The 16,953-nt window shown below is 45.5% G+C and overlaps 1 protein-coding gene across 3 annotated transcripts in view; it reads right to left on the bottom strand.

Annotated features, from left to right (window-relative positions):
* Positions 1–4,591, bottom strand: part of SPDL1 (spindle apparatus coiled-coil protein 1) — a 140,691-nt gene extending 136,100 nt beyond the window's left edge. Inside the window, exon 1 of one of the 3 annotated variants that reach the window (XM_073620722.1) lies at positions 4,359–4,591. In XM_073620722.1, coding sequence (XP_073476823.1) covers positions 4,359–4,430 — 72 coding nt within the window. In that variant the 5' untranslated portion in view covers positions 4,431–4,591. The remainder of the gene's footprint in view (positions 1–4,358) is intronic. The other 2 variants (XM_073620726.1, XM_073620724.1) reach the window with 2 other exon arrangements.
* Positions 4,592–16,953: the final 12,362 nt, after the last annotated feature.

Here is a 16,953-nt window from a genome sequence, read left to right as displayed (position 1 = left end):
ATTACATAATCTGTTTTGACAGATACCCGCACCCACTTCCGGGTCAGATCACCACAGCAATCTACGAGGATGTTCCTCCCCTCCTACCGGGTGCCAGTCTGTTGCAGAGACATGCATACTTTCACAACGCACTGCTTGGCACCCAGGGGCTTCATTGCCGTGCGAACAAGGCACATAGAAAACTATTACCATATTTATTGGCATATAACGCACCTTTAGTTTTAATAGAGAAGTTTCTGGAAAAAACGTAAGTTTTAAATAAAGAACTTTGAAGCAAAATAAGGGTCAGTACCCATCAATGCAGCCTGATCAGTGTCCATCTGCAGCCTCACCATTGCAGCCTGAGCAGTGTCTGCAGCCTCACCATTGCCCATTAATGCAGCCTGATCAGCGCCCACCTGCAGCCTTGCATATTGCCCATCATTGCAGCCTTATGAATACTCATCTGCAGCCTAAAAATTGCAGCCTGATCAGTGCCCGTCTGCAGCCTTGCCATTGCCCATCAATGTAGCCTGATCAGTGCTGGCGATCTGTCAAAATAGTCAATTCATCGAGATCTCCAATTACTTCACTTCCTCTTACTGTAAGGAATCAGTTTTTGGAGATTTTGACGACTTGCTGTTTTGACACAATACTGGCAAACGTGTACAGGAAGAGCTTGCTGTTTTGCCAGAACAGCAACTGAGGTAAAAGTTGTTGCCACCTTGGAGGCGGCCATTTTGTTGGTTAGTATTGGAGCGGACTAACAATGTCCACTCATAATATCATGTACAGGAGTGTATACATTTGCGGGTGTTGTGTCAAACAGCAAGTCGTCGATCTCCAATTACTGATTGTTTACAGAAGTGACGTAATTGGAGCTCTTGTGAAATTGGCTATTTTGACAGAACATCGGATTACACAGAGGGATCTCCTGTTTACGCAGCGCTCGCAGTCACACGCGGTGCCGCCTCTTGGACTGGCTCCTATGATAGACAGAACACTGGTCCAGTGCTGGGACATGTGACGTTTATCATAGGAGGTGGGACTGTGTGTGATTGCGAGCGCCGAGTAAACTGGAAATCTTGGCTCTGTGTAAGGCAGCCCAGGTAAAATATTAGCATACAACACGCACACATGATTTGCTCTCTGTTTTCAGGGTGGAAAAGTGCGTGTGCTACGCCGATAAATACTGGGAAAAAGCAGGCTCAATTCATTTGGGCCCACTTTTCATGGGCTTGCGGCTGCTTTCCTATTGCTTAAAATGGCAACAGCATTTTGCCTCAGCATCAGTGTATTTTAGATTGCCCCCTCAACCACTTGCTTACTGGGCACTTAAACCCCCCTCCTATCCAGACCAATTTTTAGCTTTCAGCGCTGACGCACTTTAAATGACAATTGCGCGAACATACAACACTGTACCCAAGTAAAATTTTTATCATTTTTTTCTCACAAATAGAGCTTTCTTTTGGTGGTATTTGATCACCTTTGCAGTTTTTATTTTTTGTTAAAAAAAATGTAAAAAGACAGAATTTAAAAAAAAAAAACATTTTTTTTAAATTTTTTTTTATATTTTGTTATAAAATTTTAAAAAAGGTAATTTTTCTCCTTCATTGATGTACGCTGATGAGGCGGCACTGATGGGCACTGATAGGTGGCAGTGATGGGCACTGATAGGTGGCAATGAGCAGTGATCGGTTACACTGATAGGCAGCACTGCTAGGTGGCACTGATTGGCACCACCGGTGGGCATTGATAGGCGGCACTCATGGGCATTGATAGGTGGCACTGGCAGGGGGTACTGGTGGCACATATGAGGCAGAATTGCCTCTTCCTCTTTGGTACCGATGTCCCTTGCTGATAAGCCGGTGATCGCCTTTTTTTTCTCCTTGCGCTCTCAGCGTGAGGAGAAAAGAAAAAGGATCACGGAGCTTTTGTTTTGATCATGTGATCAGCTGTCATTGGCTGACCGGCCACTGGTCGGGACCGGCCCCTTATGTCGTGTACACACGGGCGGACTCTCCGGCCGGACTGGTCCGACGGACCGAATCCAGCGGACAATCCGACCGTGTGTGGTCTGCATCGGACTTCCGACGGACCGTTTCGGTCAGAAATCCGACGGACTTTAGATTTGAAACCTGCTTCAAATCTTTACGTCGTAACTCCGCCGGACTCCGTTCCTAACGGAAAGCCCGTTTGTCTGTATGTTGGTCCGACAGACCAGATACGACGCAAGGGCAGGGTACTGCATCTCGCGCTCACTGCAATAGGTAAAACAAATTTTCCTATTGCGGCAAGCGCGAGGGGGAGGCGACGAGGTCCCTTAGGTCTGGTATGAATTCTAAGGGGGAACCCCCCACGATGAAAAAACGGCATGGGGTCCCCCCAAAATCCATACCAGACCCCTATCCGAGCATGCAGCCCGGCCAGTCAGGAAAGGGGGTGGGGACGAGCGAGCGCCCCCCTCCTGAACCATACCAGGCCACATGTCCTCAACATGGGGGGGTGGGTGCTTTGGGGGAGGGGTGCACCCTGCGGCCCCCCCACCCCAAAGCACCTTGTCCCCATGTTGATGAGAACAAGGGCCTCATCCCGAGAACCCTGGCCATTGGTTGTTGGGGTCTGCGGGCGGGGGGGCTTATCGGAATCCGGGAGCCCCCTTTAATAAGGGGGTCCCCAGATCCCGGCCCCCCACTCTATGTGAATGAGTATGGGGTACATCGTACCCCTACCCATTCACCTAGGGAAAAACTGTCCATAAAAAAACACACTAGACAGGTTTTTAAAGTAATTTATTAGACAGCTCCGGGGGTCTTCTTCCGACTTCGGGGGTCTTCTTCCGACTTCGCCGCTCTCTCCGGCCTCTTCTCCCGGTGTCCGGTTCTTCTCCCGCTCTCCGGCCTCTTCTCCCGGTGTTCGGTTCTTCTGCCGGCTCCTCCGCTATCTTCTGCCGCTCTTTTGCTAGCGGTGGCCCGGACTTCTGCATCGTCGTCTTCCCTCTTCTCTTCTTCCGATGTTGACACGACACTCTCTCCCGCTGTAATGCTGTGTGAGCGCCCTGCAATGGCTTATATAGGCGGTGACCCCACCCCCTTATAACGTCACAGTCCCTGGGCATGCTGGGGCTGTGACGTCATAAGGGGGCGTGGTCACCAGGTGATGTTGACCATGCCCCTTATGACGTCACAGTCCCAGCATGCCCAGGGACTGTGACGTTATAAGGGGGTGGGGTCACCCCCTATATAAGCTATTGCGGAGCGCTCACACAGCATTACAGCGGGAGAGAACGTCGTGCCAACGTCGGAAGAAGAGATGAGGGAAGAAGACCCCATACTCATTAACATAGGGTGTGGGGCCAGGATCTGGGGGCTCCCGGATTTCGATAAGCCCCCCGCCCGCAGACCCCGACAACCAACGGCCAGGGTCCTCGGGAAGAGGCCCTTTTCCTCATCAACATGGGGACTTGGGGTGGGGGGGCCGCAGAGCACCCCCCTCCCCCAACGCACCCACCTCCCATGTTGAGGGCATGCGGCCTGGTATGGTTCAGGAGGGTGGGGGCCGCTCGTCCCCTTTCCTGACCGGCCGGCTGCTCGGATAGGGGTCTGGTATGGATTTTGAGGGGACCCCACGCCGTTTTTTTAGCGTAGGGGGTTCCCCTTAAAATCCATACCAGACCTAAGGGCCTGGTATGCCCCGCTACGGGGCTCGCAAGGTGTCAATCTCACCGCTAAAGCGACGAGATTGACTTCCTTTTCTAGTCCCGTCGTACCTGAGTCACGTTCAAAATGAACGGACTTGTTCGTGTGTGGGCAAGTCTGTTCATTCGGAAAGTCCGTCGTAACTCCGTCGGGAAGACTGGCGGACATAGTCTGTCGGAAAGTCCAGTCGTGTGTAGGCAAGTCCGTTCGTAAAAAAAGTCCGGCGGAAGTCTGTCAAAAGTCTGGTCGAAAAGTCCGACCATGTCTCAGTTGTACAATATTATTTTATTGCACTTTTAAGAAAAGTTCTAGTTTCTTCCAGGACCTTCCAGAATCTTCAAATCCCCTATAAGAGGGTTTTTTCTCTCAGCAGTCTTCACTCAGAGTAGTCGGCAGCAACACTGCAAGCTTCTGGAGACCCTTTTAAGAAGACTGCTGGAGAAAGCTGAAAGCGCTGGTGGAGATGAGTGGCTGCGCCGGTGCCTGGAGACTGATGAGGGACAAGGCAGCCAGTACAGAGAAGATTCCACTATTGAACAGCACAGAGCTGTAACAGGGGTTAATACCACACAGCAACAAGGTACCTCAACCTCCTACCTGTGTACGAGCCAGCAGGAAGATATGCTGCTAACAATTTGTCAGCCGGAGCCCGTCCAGCCTCCCCCCTGCTACTGAATCTACCTGAAGAACAGCCAGGCCAGCACCTATGTCGCAGGTCACAGCGGAGTCTCCCTCCAGAGCGTCCTCGTACATCCACAGCCATGCCCGAGAGAGCCGAGGTAAAGCAGGAGAAACTGAAGCAGCAAGTCCCTGTGAATCAGGGTACACGCAGTTCCAAAAGAAGGCAGCCTCTTTCCTCGGTCCATAGGAGCAGTGGGCGGTCTGAAGCTCAGCTTGATCGCCCCCTGCATTTCTCTCCCCCCTTCTGCATCTCTTGTCATTGTAAGTCTAGCTGAACCTCCATCATTAAGGCACCATCTGCTGGATGGAAATCAGACTGCAGCTTCAATACCTCAAATGGCTTCTCCCATTTCTTTAGGTGAGCAGGCTGTTATTGATAACGCTATTAAAATTTCTTCTTTATCTAAGCTTGTAGATTCCTTATCAAAAATAGCAGAAGCCTTGTCTACTTCCAAAATGGTGTCTATTCTGACAGTTCCTGCCAGTGAACATATTGCTTTTCAGGATTCTTCTGCACAGGTTTGGTCTAATTTAACCATGTCTTATCCAGTTGCGCCTATAATTAACTCTAATGCCGCGTACACACGGTCGGACCTTTCGGCTACAAAAGTTCGACAGACTTTTGGCGGACTTTCTAACGAACGGACTTAACTACATACGATCACACAAAAGTCTGACGGATTTGTACGTAATGACGTACGACCGGACTAAAATGAAGAAGTTGATAGCCAGTAGCCAATAGCTGCCCTAGCGTGGGTTTTTGTCCGTCGGACTAGCATACAGACGAGCAGATTTCTGGGTCCGGCGGAGTTACGACGTAAAGATTTGAAGCATGTTCCAACTCTAAAGTCCGTCAGATTTGTGACGGGAAAAGTCCGGTGAAGCCCACACAAAATCGGATTGTCCACCGGATTTGGTCCGTCGGCGTCCGTCAGACCAGTCCGGTCAAAAAGTCCGATCGTGTGTACGTGCCATAACTCTTCCTTTTCAGTTCCCGAATCTTGTTTAACTGCTTGCCGACCGCCGGCCGTCAATTGACAGCCAGGCGGCGCAGCTCTCGTTGCGGGCGGATGTCATATGACGTCCTCGCTTTCCTAGGCCACCAGGGGGCGCGCGCGCGCCCGCCGTGTCACTAGGCACCCGGTGCGCGTGCCCGGCGGCCGCGATGTCCGCCGGGCACCCGCGATTACCGGTAACACAGCAGGACCATGGATCTGTGTGTGTAAACACACAGATCCACGGTCCTGTCAGAGGAGAGGAGACCGATGATGTGTTCCCAGTACAGCGGAACATCGATCGGTCTCCTCCCCTAGTGAGTCCCCGCCCCCTACAGTTAGAATCACTCCCTAGCAACACAGTTAACCCCTCGATCACCACCTAGTGTTAACCCCTTCACTGCCTGTCACATTTATACAGTAATCAATGCATTTTTATAGCACGGATCGCTGTATAAATGTGAATGGTCCCAAATATGTGTCAAAAGTGTCCGATGTGTCCGCCGCAACATCGCAGTCATGATAAAAATCGCAGATCGCCACCATTACCAGTAAAAAAATTAAAATGTTATAAAACTATCCCCTATTTTGTAGACGCTATACCTTTTGCGCAAACCAATCTATATACGCTTATTGCAATTTTTTTTTACCAAAAATATGTACAAGAATACATATCGGCCTAAACTGAGAAAAAATTTGTTTTAAAGAAAAAAAAATTGGATATTTATTATCGCAAAAGGTAAAAATTATTGTGTTTTTTTAAAAACTTGTCACTCTTCTTTTGTTTATAGCGCAAAAAATAAAAACCGCAGAGGTGATCAAATACCACTAAAAGAAAGCTCTATTTGTGGGGAAAAAATGATAACAATTTCATTTGGGTACAGTGTTGTATGACCGCGCAATTGTCATTCAAAGTGCGACAGCGCTGAAAGCTGAAAAATGGCTTGGGCAGGAAGGGGGCGAAAATGCCCAGTATTGAGGTGGTTAAAGGAAATTCTTCCATGTGAAATTTCTCCTCTAGGTTTTCACCATTCTATGTCTCTTAAAGAAAGGATATGGAAGGGCGAATATATTGACATCCTGTCACTTTTACCATTTTCTAAGGAATTTACTGTAAAGAAGGGTGATGACAGGTTGGCGGAGGATCGGCGTAGACCCATTGCCAGAACCTTCCACAACTGGTTGCATGCCTATTGCATATTCTCTGGTAATATGGGTAAAACATTTCCTAATAAATGTAGTGGCTTATTCCAGCATTTGGAAATAGTCCTGGAAGCTTATAGAAGCTTTGGTGGTTTAGGCTGGTTTTATTGTGACGAGTCTTATCTTCAAAATTTGTCTGTGTACCCCAATTTACAATGGGGTATGAAGGACATAAGATTTTATTAAACAGCTGACCACTAACCCTAATATTGCTTCTGCTTATAAAAAAGGCATTTGTCATGCCTTTAATGAGTCACAATGTAAATGGAATTTCTCTTGCAGGTATAACCATGAGTGCTCCTTGTGTGGTGGCACTCATCCACTCTCCAAATGCTTTAAGGGATCCACTATGTCTGCCCCCACACAAAAGGATATTTTTCCAAAAGGCCTGCACGCCTTTGAGGCCAGAAAACATGCATTATTGGCTATGCCTTTATCCAGACAAGGAGAAGGCAGCGCTACTTCTTAACCACTTCAGCCCCGGAAGGTTTTACCCCCTCCCTGACCAGAGGACTTTTTACAATTTGGCACTGCGTCGTTTTAACTGCTAATTGCGCGGTCATGCAATGTTGTACCCAAACTAAATTTGCGTCCTTTTTTTCCCACAAATAGAGCTTTCTTTTGATGGTATTTGATCACCTCTGCGGTTTTTATTTTTTGCGCTATAAACGGAAAAAGACTGAAAATTTTGAAAAAAAAATGATATTTTCTACTTTTTGTTATATAAAAAAAAATCCAATAAACTCAATTTTAGTCATACATTTAGGCCAAAATGTATTCAGCCACATATCTTTGGTAAAAAAAAAGTCAATAAGCGTATATTTATTGGTTTGCGCAAAAGTTATAGCTTCTATGTCTCCAACAGCGCCCCCCTTACATCAGAGAGTCCCCATCAGAAGTCCCCTTCACATCAGAGTCCCCATCAGAAGCCCCTTCACATCAGAGTCCCCACCAGCAGTCCCCTTCACATCAGAGTCCCCACCAGCAGTCCCCTTCACATCAGAGTCCCCACCAGCAGTCCCCTTCACATCAGAGTCCCCACCAGCAGTCCTCTTCACATCAAAGTCCCCACCAGCAGTCCTCTTCACATCAAAGTCCCCACCAGCAGTCCTCTTCACATCAAAGTCCCCACCAGCAGTCCTCTTCACATCAAAGTCCCCACCAGCAGTCCTCTTCACATCAAAGTCCCCACCAGCAGTCCTCTTCACATCAAAGTTCCCACCAGCAGTCCCCTTCACATCAGAGAGTCCTCCCTCTCCTCCCCCTCCCACATGTACTCACTGTTTTGAAGGCAGCTTCTCCTTCCTCTCTTCAGTCATGTGATAAACAAGTGCTAAGGGGAGAGAGGAAGGAAAGTCTGCCGGCTGTCCATCTCCCCCTGCAGGCCGGAGGGAGCATATTGCCTAATGCTCTCTCCAGCAAGTTGCGGAAGCAGCTCCTCCTGACAGGAGTGAAATCGCGATCACTCACTGTCAGTGATGAGCGGCTCCAGGACTGCACCTGACTGGCCCACTGAGCCATTCGGCCTACCTGGAAACTCCTGGTAGTCCCAATGGCCAGTCCATGCCTGAAACTAGGGTACATTTTCTGAAATTTACACAGCTTTTAGTTTATGACTGCCTCATTTCTTGAGGTGCTAAAATGGCAGGGCAGTACAAACCCCCCAAATGACCCCATTTTGGAAAGTAGACACCCCAAGGAAATTGCTGAGAGGCATGTTGAGCCCATTGAATATTTTATTTTTTTGTCCCAAGTGATTGAATTAGTTCAGTGAGACCTACCTACTTTCATTGACGGTCCTTTTTTATCCATTGTATTCTTATTTGTATTCATTTTCATGTTCACCTCATCACATGTGTTATTGTATGTTTTGGATTTGTATATATTTCTTTTTGCTATTCAATAAAATCATTATTTATATATTGTACTATTTGTGTGGTAGTGCTTTCAAAATCCCATTTCAGGGGAACTATTGCTTTTTTTTCTATGCATTTGGGATGTGGCACACCCATAGAATCTACTCCCTGTCAGATTCCTTTTTTCCAAATGATTGAATAATGACAAAAAAAAAATGTACAAAAAGTTGTCACTAAATGATATATTGCTTACACATGCCAAGATGGAACAAACCCCCCAAAATGACCCCATTTTGGAACGTAGACACCCCAAGCTATTTTCTGAGAGGCATGGTGAGTATTTTGCAGCTCTCATTTGTTTTTGAAAATGAAGAATGAAGAAAATGTATTTTTCTTTTTTCAATTTTCAAAACTTTGTGACAAAAAGCGAGGTCTGCAAAATACTCACCATACCTCTCAGCAAATAGCTTGGGGTGTCTACCCCCTAGCTTTGGGGGGGGGGGGGGTTGTGCCATCTGGGCATTCCATGGCCTCCAAAACTGTGATAGGCAGTGAGGAGTGAAATCAAAAATTGACACCCTTAGAAACCCTGAAGGGGGTGCTTGGTTTTCGGGGTCCCGTACGCCATAGGCTCCCAAAAAGTCTCACACATGTTGTATCCCTATACTCAGGAGAAGCAACAGAATGTATTTTGGGGTGTAATTTCACATATGCCCATGGCATGTTTGAGCAATATATAATTTAGTGATAAATTTGTGCAAAAAAAAAAGAAAAAATTGTCTTTTTTCCACAACTTGTGTCACAATATAAAATATTCTATGGACTCGACATGCCTCTCAGCAAATAGCTTGGGATGTCTACTTTCCAAAATGAGGTCATTTGGGGGGTTTGAACTGTCCTGGCATTTTATGCACAACATTTAGAAGCTTATGTCACACATTACCCACTCTTCTAACCACTTGAAGACAAAGCCCTTTCTGACACTTTTTGTTTACATGAAAAAAATTTTTTTTTTTGCAAGAAAATTACTTGGAACCCCCAAACATTATATATTTTTTTAAAGCAAAGGCCCTACAAATTAAAATGGTGGGTGTTTCATTTTTTTTTCACACAGTATTTGCACAGCGATTTTTCAAACGCATTTTTTGGGGAAAAAACACACTTTTTTAAAATTTTAATGCACTAAAACACACTATATTGCCCAAATCTTTGATGAAATAAAAAAGATCTTAAGCCGAGTACATGGATACCAAACACGACGTGCTTTAAAATTGCGCACAAACGTGCAGTGGCCACAAACTACATACATTTTTAAAAGCCTTTACAGGTTACCACTTTAGATTTACAAAGGAGGTCTACTGCTAAAATTACTTCCCTCGATCTGACCTTCGCGGTGATACCTCACATGCATGATGCATTTGCTGTTTACATTTGACCCCAGGCCGACGCTTGCATTCGCCTTTGCGCGAGAGCAGGGGGGGACAAGGGTGCTTTTTTTTTTTTTTTTTCTTTATTATTGTTTTGCTTTTTTATCTTATTTTTAAACTGTTCCTTTCATTTTTTTTTAATCATTTTTATTTTTATCTCAGGGAATGTAAATATCCCCTATGATAGCAATAGGTAGTGACAGGTACTCTTTTTTTGAAAAAATTGGGGTCTAGTAGACCCTAGATCTCTCCTCTGCCCTCAAAGCATCTGACCACACCAAGATCGGTGTGATAAAATGCTTTCCCAATTCCCAATGGCGCTGTTTACATCTGGCGAAATCTAAGTCCTGAAATGCTCGTAGCTTCCGGTTTCTTAGGCCATAGACATGATTGGAGCCATTCTGGTCTCTGATCAGCTCTATGGTCAGCTGGCCGAATCACCGGCTGCATTCTCGGTCGGGTTCCCTGTTGGGAAGGAGAGCCAGAGAAAACCATGGAAGACCGTGGGGGGGGGGGGGACATTCCCTCCCACTGCTTGTAAAAGCAGTCTAGAGGCTAATTAGCCACCAGGATTGCTTTTACATGAAAGCCGACCACTGGCTGAAAAGAATGATACCAAGATGATACCTAAACCTGCAGGCATCATTCTGGTATGACCACTCAAAGTCCAGCAACATACCAGTTGGGCATATATTGTAATCTTTTTTTTTCATGCAGCCTGTGGGCTGAACGAAAAAAAGAGATTGATCGGTGGGTATGCCCACCATTAGAATACCTCCCTTCATCCACCCACTTCTAATGATGGGTATACATGCCCAATTTATATATGCTGAAGCATGGGAGCATCCACCCCAAAAGTTGGGAGCAAATCGCTCCTCTGCCCCTGCTGCCCCCATGCTTCAGCATATATGCTCTATTTTTTAACTGGTGGTGAAATCACCCCGTACAGCGCTGGAGTCACGGCTTTATGTATCGTGGGAGCAAACACTGTTGCTGTCAAGATAAATAAATTCGCGCTGCAACTGAATGGCTTACCTGCTAAGCAAATGAAGGTTAACAATAAAACAAAGTAACATTACAGTATAACAGTAATGCCCTGTACACACGGTCGGATTTTCCGACGGAAAATGTGTGATCGGAGCTTGTTGTCGGAAATTCCGACCGTGTGTGGGCTCCATCGGACATTTTCCATCTGATTTTCCAACACACAAAGTTTGAGAGCAGGCTATAAACAACAAAATCCGATCGCGTCAATTCCGACCGTGTGTAGACAATTTCCGATGCACAAAGTGCCACGCATGCCCAGAAGAAATTCCGAGATGGAACAGCGCAGTCTGGTAAAATTAGTGTTCGGAATGGATATAGCACTTTCGTCAGGCTGCAATGTTTAAAATTGTTTAATGCAGCGCACTCTCTTCTTCTTTATAATGCTAGAAGAATGTAGTAGTTTTACTGCTGATATTCACACAGACTTCTCACAAACTTATTTCTTTATTATTTATCGTGATTTCATAAATATATTTTGATTTGTCACATCTAACAAAAAAGATATATGTTTGTTTTTTTGGTTTGTATTGTTTTCAAGCCTGATCGTGTTTTTAATTTTTTTTATTTTTTGATTTTACATCCTGAATATTTTTGGGTGTGTTTTGTGTGTCAAGTTACCACCACACCATTATTATCTTGTATTATTTAATCTCAAGGAGGTTGCTTGGTGTTGGTGTCTCTTGTTAATTTCACATTGTATTTTTGAAATGTACCTGCCTCCTCACAAACAAACTGTCCTTTTTGATGGAAAACACACATAGGCAAGTATAATTGAAACACAAAATCCTTTATTAAGGGATCAGAACCAAACAAAGAGGGAGGCAACGCTGGAGAAACAGCAGAGATTGGCGAAGCCTTTGGCCCCCAGGGCACACATCAATTATTTTACTGAAAAATTGGTGGCTTGAGGAGTCCATATCTAAGGGAGTGCAGTCTGGTCCAGAAGTCCAAGAGATCATGAACAGCTGCAGATGACATGTATGTCCCCAGGCTGTGGTCATACAAGAGCCTGCATCTTTTGTCAGACCAGACTGAACCCAGGGTCATCATTCTCTGGTCTTCCTTCCACGCTGTGTCTGTGGTGGTGGAGTTGTGGCAGGAGGAGGATGGTCCAACTCACACAGGTGGGTTTTGTGTGTGATTTCGCCCCTCACCCCCTTAGTTAGTGTTAGAAGGTCCTCACACATGAGGCGTTGCCCCTTCTGTATGCCCTGCAGTTTTGTGGCAGCCATGCAGGCAAAGGCCTCTTCAGGAGTGGGGAAGGCTCTGAGGGACGCAGAAGCCTCCTGAATCCTGCACGTTACTCCCCTTCCTGGGTCTTTTGGTTGGAAGGCGAAGGGGAGGAACCTGCGATTCTGTCAGGCTCCTATTGGGCCCGGCCTTCTCCTGGCTGCCACTTAGCCCCACCTCCTCCTGGCTCCCACTAACTCCCGCCTCCTCCTGGCTGCCACATTCCACAGCCTCCTCCTGTGTGCCACATTCCACAGCCTCCTCCTGGCTGAGGTCTTCCTGTGTATGAAAAAGGGACATAGTTTTAGTTTTTTATTCATCAATCACACACAATTTTCACCTCATGACTGTTGCAAATTGAATGTTAACAAATATAACAGACTATAATTCGGATTCAGCATTTTTCATTCTTGTCCCAATTATTTTTGCCCACTACTGTCTATTGATATGTAAAACACTTTATTAAATCAGCAATTAGTGATCAATAATAACATCTAGTAAACATCATTTATTTATTGACCAGAAATCGGTAGAACAATGCTATACCTGGCTCCAGCTGGGCTCCTCCACTTCTTCCTGGCTGGAAGTCCCAGGTTGGACATCAGAAGCCTCAGCTGGGGTGGAAGATAGGGTGGAAGGAAGGAAGGGTTGAGAGGGATTCCCTGACTTCAGTCTAGTCTGACAGAAATCGCAGTCTCTCATAGTACCACAGCCTGGGGACATAAACGTCATTTGCTGCAGCTCCGGATCTCTGGGAATCCGTGACCTTCTTGCATTTCCTAAGATAAGTGCTCCTCAGACCACCAATTTTTGCTTTTAAATAGGGGATTGTTGCTGTGGGGACCACCGGCTTCACCAACTCCAGCAGTTTCTCCAGCGCTGCCTGCCTCTTTTGTTTATTATTATATTGGGGGTGTTTGACCTGCCACAGACAGGGCAGCTCCCTGTATTTGCCTATAAACAGGGGGAGGAAGTTGTGGTCATTGAAGCCATCCATTTTATCTGCAAGACACAACACAAGACAAACCTTAATGTCAGGTGAAACTCTCCTAATCTTGTTACATATAGGCCTCAATCTAGAAGCAGTATAGGCCCAAGTTTAGATCTTACCTTTGTTATCACGATCAGTGCCTCCGATACTCCTTCCTCCGCTCACAGATCGTATGTACTACACACGCGTGTTACGCTTTATATACACTGCGCATGCGTGAAACCCCGCCCCTTCTCGTTTGGCGCAGTGCGGGAAGAGCACATGGTGGAGACACAGCAGGTGCGTGCTAATTACAGCAACGAGGAGGTGGAAAGCCCAGAGCCAGAAACGTCCCGATCCCGGAAGAGACGATTTAAGGCCTCAAATATGTCCTTTGGGGAGATGTTGGAGATGGTCAACATCTTGAAGAGGGCCGACTATGATGGGAAGTATGGACCTTACCCCAACCCCAATGTCAGAAAGGCCAAAATCATGGCAAAAGTAGTCAAAAGTCTGCAGAAGAATTTCGGGGTACGACGATCCAAGGATCAGCTCAGGAAGCGGTGGTCGGACCTCAAAATCAGGGAGCACGAGCAGTACAGAAGGATCGGGAGAGTGCTGCAAAAAAGTAAGTAGTTGTCCTGTGTTCCTATTCTTTATTCTTATTACGTTCGTGCTGCTCCATGTGCTTTTCTTTACTGCTGTACAGTTTAAAATGGCAACTTTCATGTTCATGGGCACATTGTTCGTTTGTAGGAAACATTGTTCGTTCGGCATTGAAAACACCATTGTTTTGGCCATATGCATTTGAATACATTTTTTCTAGCCTACTTCTCTTAAAATAATTTTGGAGTCTAGATGGGTTTGTAACTAGAATGTAATGCAAACTAGATTCTGTGTAAGGAGAGGACACTCAGCAGCTGTTTACACATCTGGACGCTGGAGCACTAGTGTGGGACACCAGAACACCCTTTTATTAGGGGGCCCACACAGGTGCTCCAGTGTATACTATAGGGGTGTCTCCATCTGTGAAGCTTGTACAAAACAGGTAAGTATTCAAGCTTGACAAAGGAAAACAATATTTCTTCATCTTGGAACTCTGCCAAAATAGACAATTGTACCCCACTTCAAAGCAATGTTTCAAATTCCTCTTTCTGTCATCAAATATCTGTGTGCTAAGTATGCCTATTTTTTTTACATAGGGGAAAAAAGACTCGGAGGACACCACTCAGCAGAAGAGACAACAGACCCCCCACTTCATGAAGAAGGTGAAATCCCCCAAAGCCAAGCAGAGGAGGAGGAGGAAGGAGACGTGGTGGAAATAGTCACCACAACAGGTCAGTGTCTGCGACCACAGGCTCAGGTAAGAGATGGATGCCGGCATATTTATAATACATGGTGTGTTTTTGTTTCTATATTTTTAGGTGATCGTGATGTTGTGGATCCAGATCATTTCACCAGTGAAAGTGCACAGATCCTGATCGGGGAGATCATGGGGTGTAATAGGGACTTGGAAAACATCAATGATGTTAAAAACAAAATGAAGAACATCATTGATGTTTTAGGGAGAGTTTAAAACACCTCCAAATCCCTTCCTTTTTTGTGGTATTTGTAAAGTAAAAATGTTAAACATTTTTTGCCATTATATAGAAAAGCCACATTTTGAAGATGCACACAGTGTGTCAACATGTGCTATCTGCCATCACGGGAGATCAGTGTAGGCGTTTTGGGGGTGCAACCCCTTCCTCAATAATAAAGCAGCTGAGAGGAAGGGGTTGCACTCACAAAACACGTCCCTTGATCCCCCGTGATGGCAGCTAGCACATGTTGGCATTCGGCAATTTGTGTGCATCTTCAAAATTTGCCTTTTCCAGGGGTGACTTCACCCCATCTGAAAGCAATATCAAACACAGTTTCTAAATACTCATGTCTGATATTGCCTTCAATTTCTACAAAAATTGAACTTCGTAATATCCATATTTATGTATTTCTTGTTTGTTTGAAACATGCCTGTTTTACCTTAAATGCACATTTCAATTTTTTTTAATGTTACCGAAAAAATTGTTATTCAACAAACATGGTGGTTTGTTTTAAAAACCTTTTAGAAATGCACATGTGATTGTGCTGGTATTAAAAAGATTGATAATCAAGAATGTGTGGATAATTGTTTCAATGCTCCTAAAATTTTGTTAAGGTAAAATTGGTGTTTTCAGTGACTATGGGGGTTATTTCCTAAGGGCAAATCCACTTTGCACTACAAGTGCAGTTTCAGTGCAGGCTCAAGTGCACTTGTAGTGCAAAGTGTATTTTCCTTTAGTAAATAACACCCAACAGTGCTTTTTAAGGTTACACAATCACGACATTTTCAGGACTCCAGACATTTCTGTCAGGGTCAGCTAAAAGAAACACAAGCAGTAAATGTCACCGAAGATTTTAGTAGTTAAAATAATTTTTTTATTTTAAAAATGTATCAGACATTGTCTGGCATATTGATGGCCCCCCTACCCCCAAAGTAATCAAGGTATCTAAGACAGACCTCGCGGGCACTCGGGGGGCAAGCCAGGACGGCCACTTTCCAGCGCCATCAGGGTTGGTTCATTTACTTGAATTCCGGCCTCAGGCCCAACTGAGGCAGCATAGTTGGCAGAATTTCGCCTTAAAAAGTTGTGTAGAACACAGCACGCCAGGATGATATGATTCAGTTTATACTCCGCCATGTGTATGGGTGTAAGAAATAGGCAGAACCGGCTGGCCATGATTCCAAATGTGTCCTTCACCACTCTTCTGGCTCTGGCCAGCTGGTAATTAAAAACCCTCTGGTCCAGGGTGAGGGTCCTCATCGGGAATGGCCGCATAAGATGGTCCCCCAGCGCAAATGCTTCATCAGCAACAAAGACGAATGGGAGTCCTTCCACATTGTCTTCTGGAGGTGGCAAGTCCAAGCTGCCATTCTGGAGACGCCTGTAGAACTCCGCCTGGGCAATGACTCCACCATCGGACATCCGGCCATTCTTCCCCATGTCCACATGCAGGAACTCATAAGTAGCCGACACCACGGCCAACATCACAATACTATTGAACCCCTTATAATTATAATAGTATGACCCTGAGTTAGGTGGTGGGACAATGTGGACATGTTTCCCATCAATTGCCCCTCTGCAGTTAGGAAAGTCCCAACGCTGGGCAAAGTGGGAGGCCACAGTCTGCCATTCCTGTGGGTTGGAAGGAAACTATGGAGTCAAACAAGAAAAATAAATGAATCATTTTGCACATAAACAAGGGAAGCAGATTAGACACAAGCATTCTTGGCCAACATCAGTATAACATTTATTTTAGGGAGTATTTAAAGACAAAGGTATAAGGTCCACCTATCAGATTCCTCCTCCCCCCCCCCCCCCCCATGGGTCATTTTGTAAAATTTTATGGAGGGGGGAGATGTTTTGGACAGGTAACCCTCTCCACTTCATTGAGAGATGAATGCCTAAATAATGTGTATTACTTTGGCCAGCCCCTCCTTACTTTACACTATTGGCAGCCCACTGGACAGGTAAGAAGTGTCATAATACAGAGATAAATACACACTGTACACATTTTAGCACATTTTTACATTCTGCTATTACCTATCAAGATAATAATAGGAGATACAAAAACTTTAAACAGTACCATTTAACCACTTCAGCCCCGGAAGGATTTACCCCCTTCCTGACCAGAGCACTTTTTCCAATTTGGCACTGCGTCGCTTTAACTGCTAATTGCGCGGTCATGCAATGCTGTACCCAAACGAAATTTGCGTCCTTTTCTTCCCACAAATAGAGCTTTCTTTTGATGGTATTTGATCACCTCTGCCGTTTTTATTTTTTGCGCTAT

Source organism: Aquarana catesbeiana, linkage group LG03 (assembly GCF_042186555.1).
Source record: "Aquarana catesbeiana isolate 2022-GZ linkage group LG03, ASM4218655v1, whole genome shotgun sequence".
NCBI lineage: Eukaryota > Metazoa > Chordata > Amphibia > Anura > Ranidae > Aquarana > Aquarana catesbeiana.
This window is presented reverse-complemented; position numbering and strand designations above follow the sequence as displayed.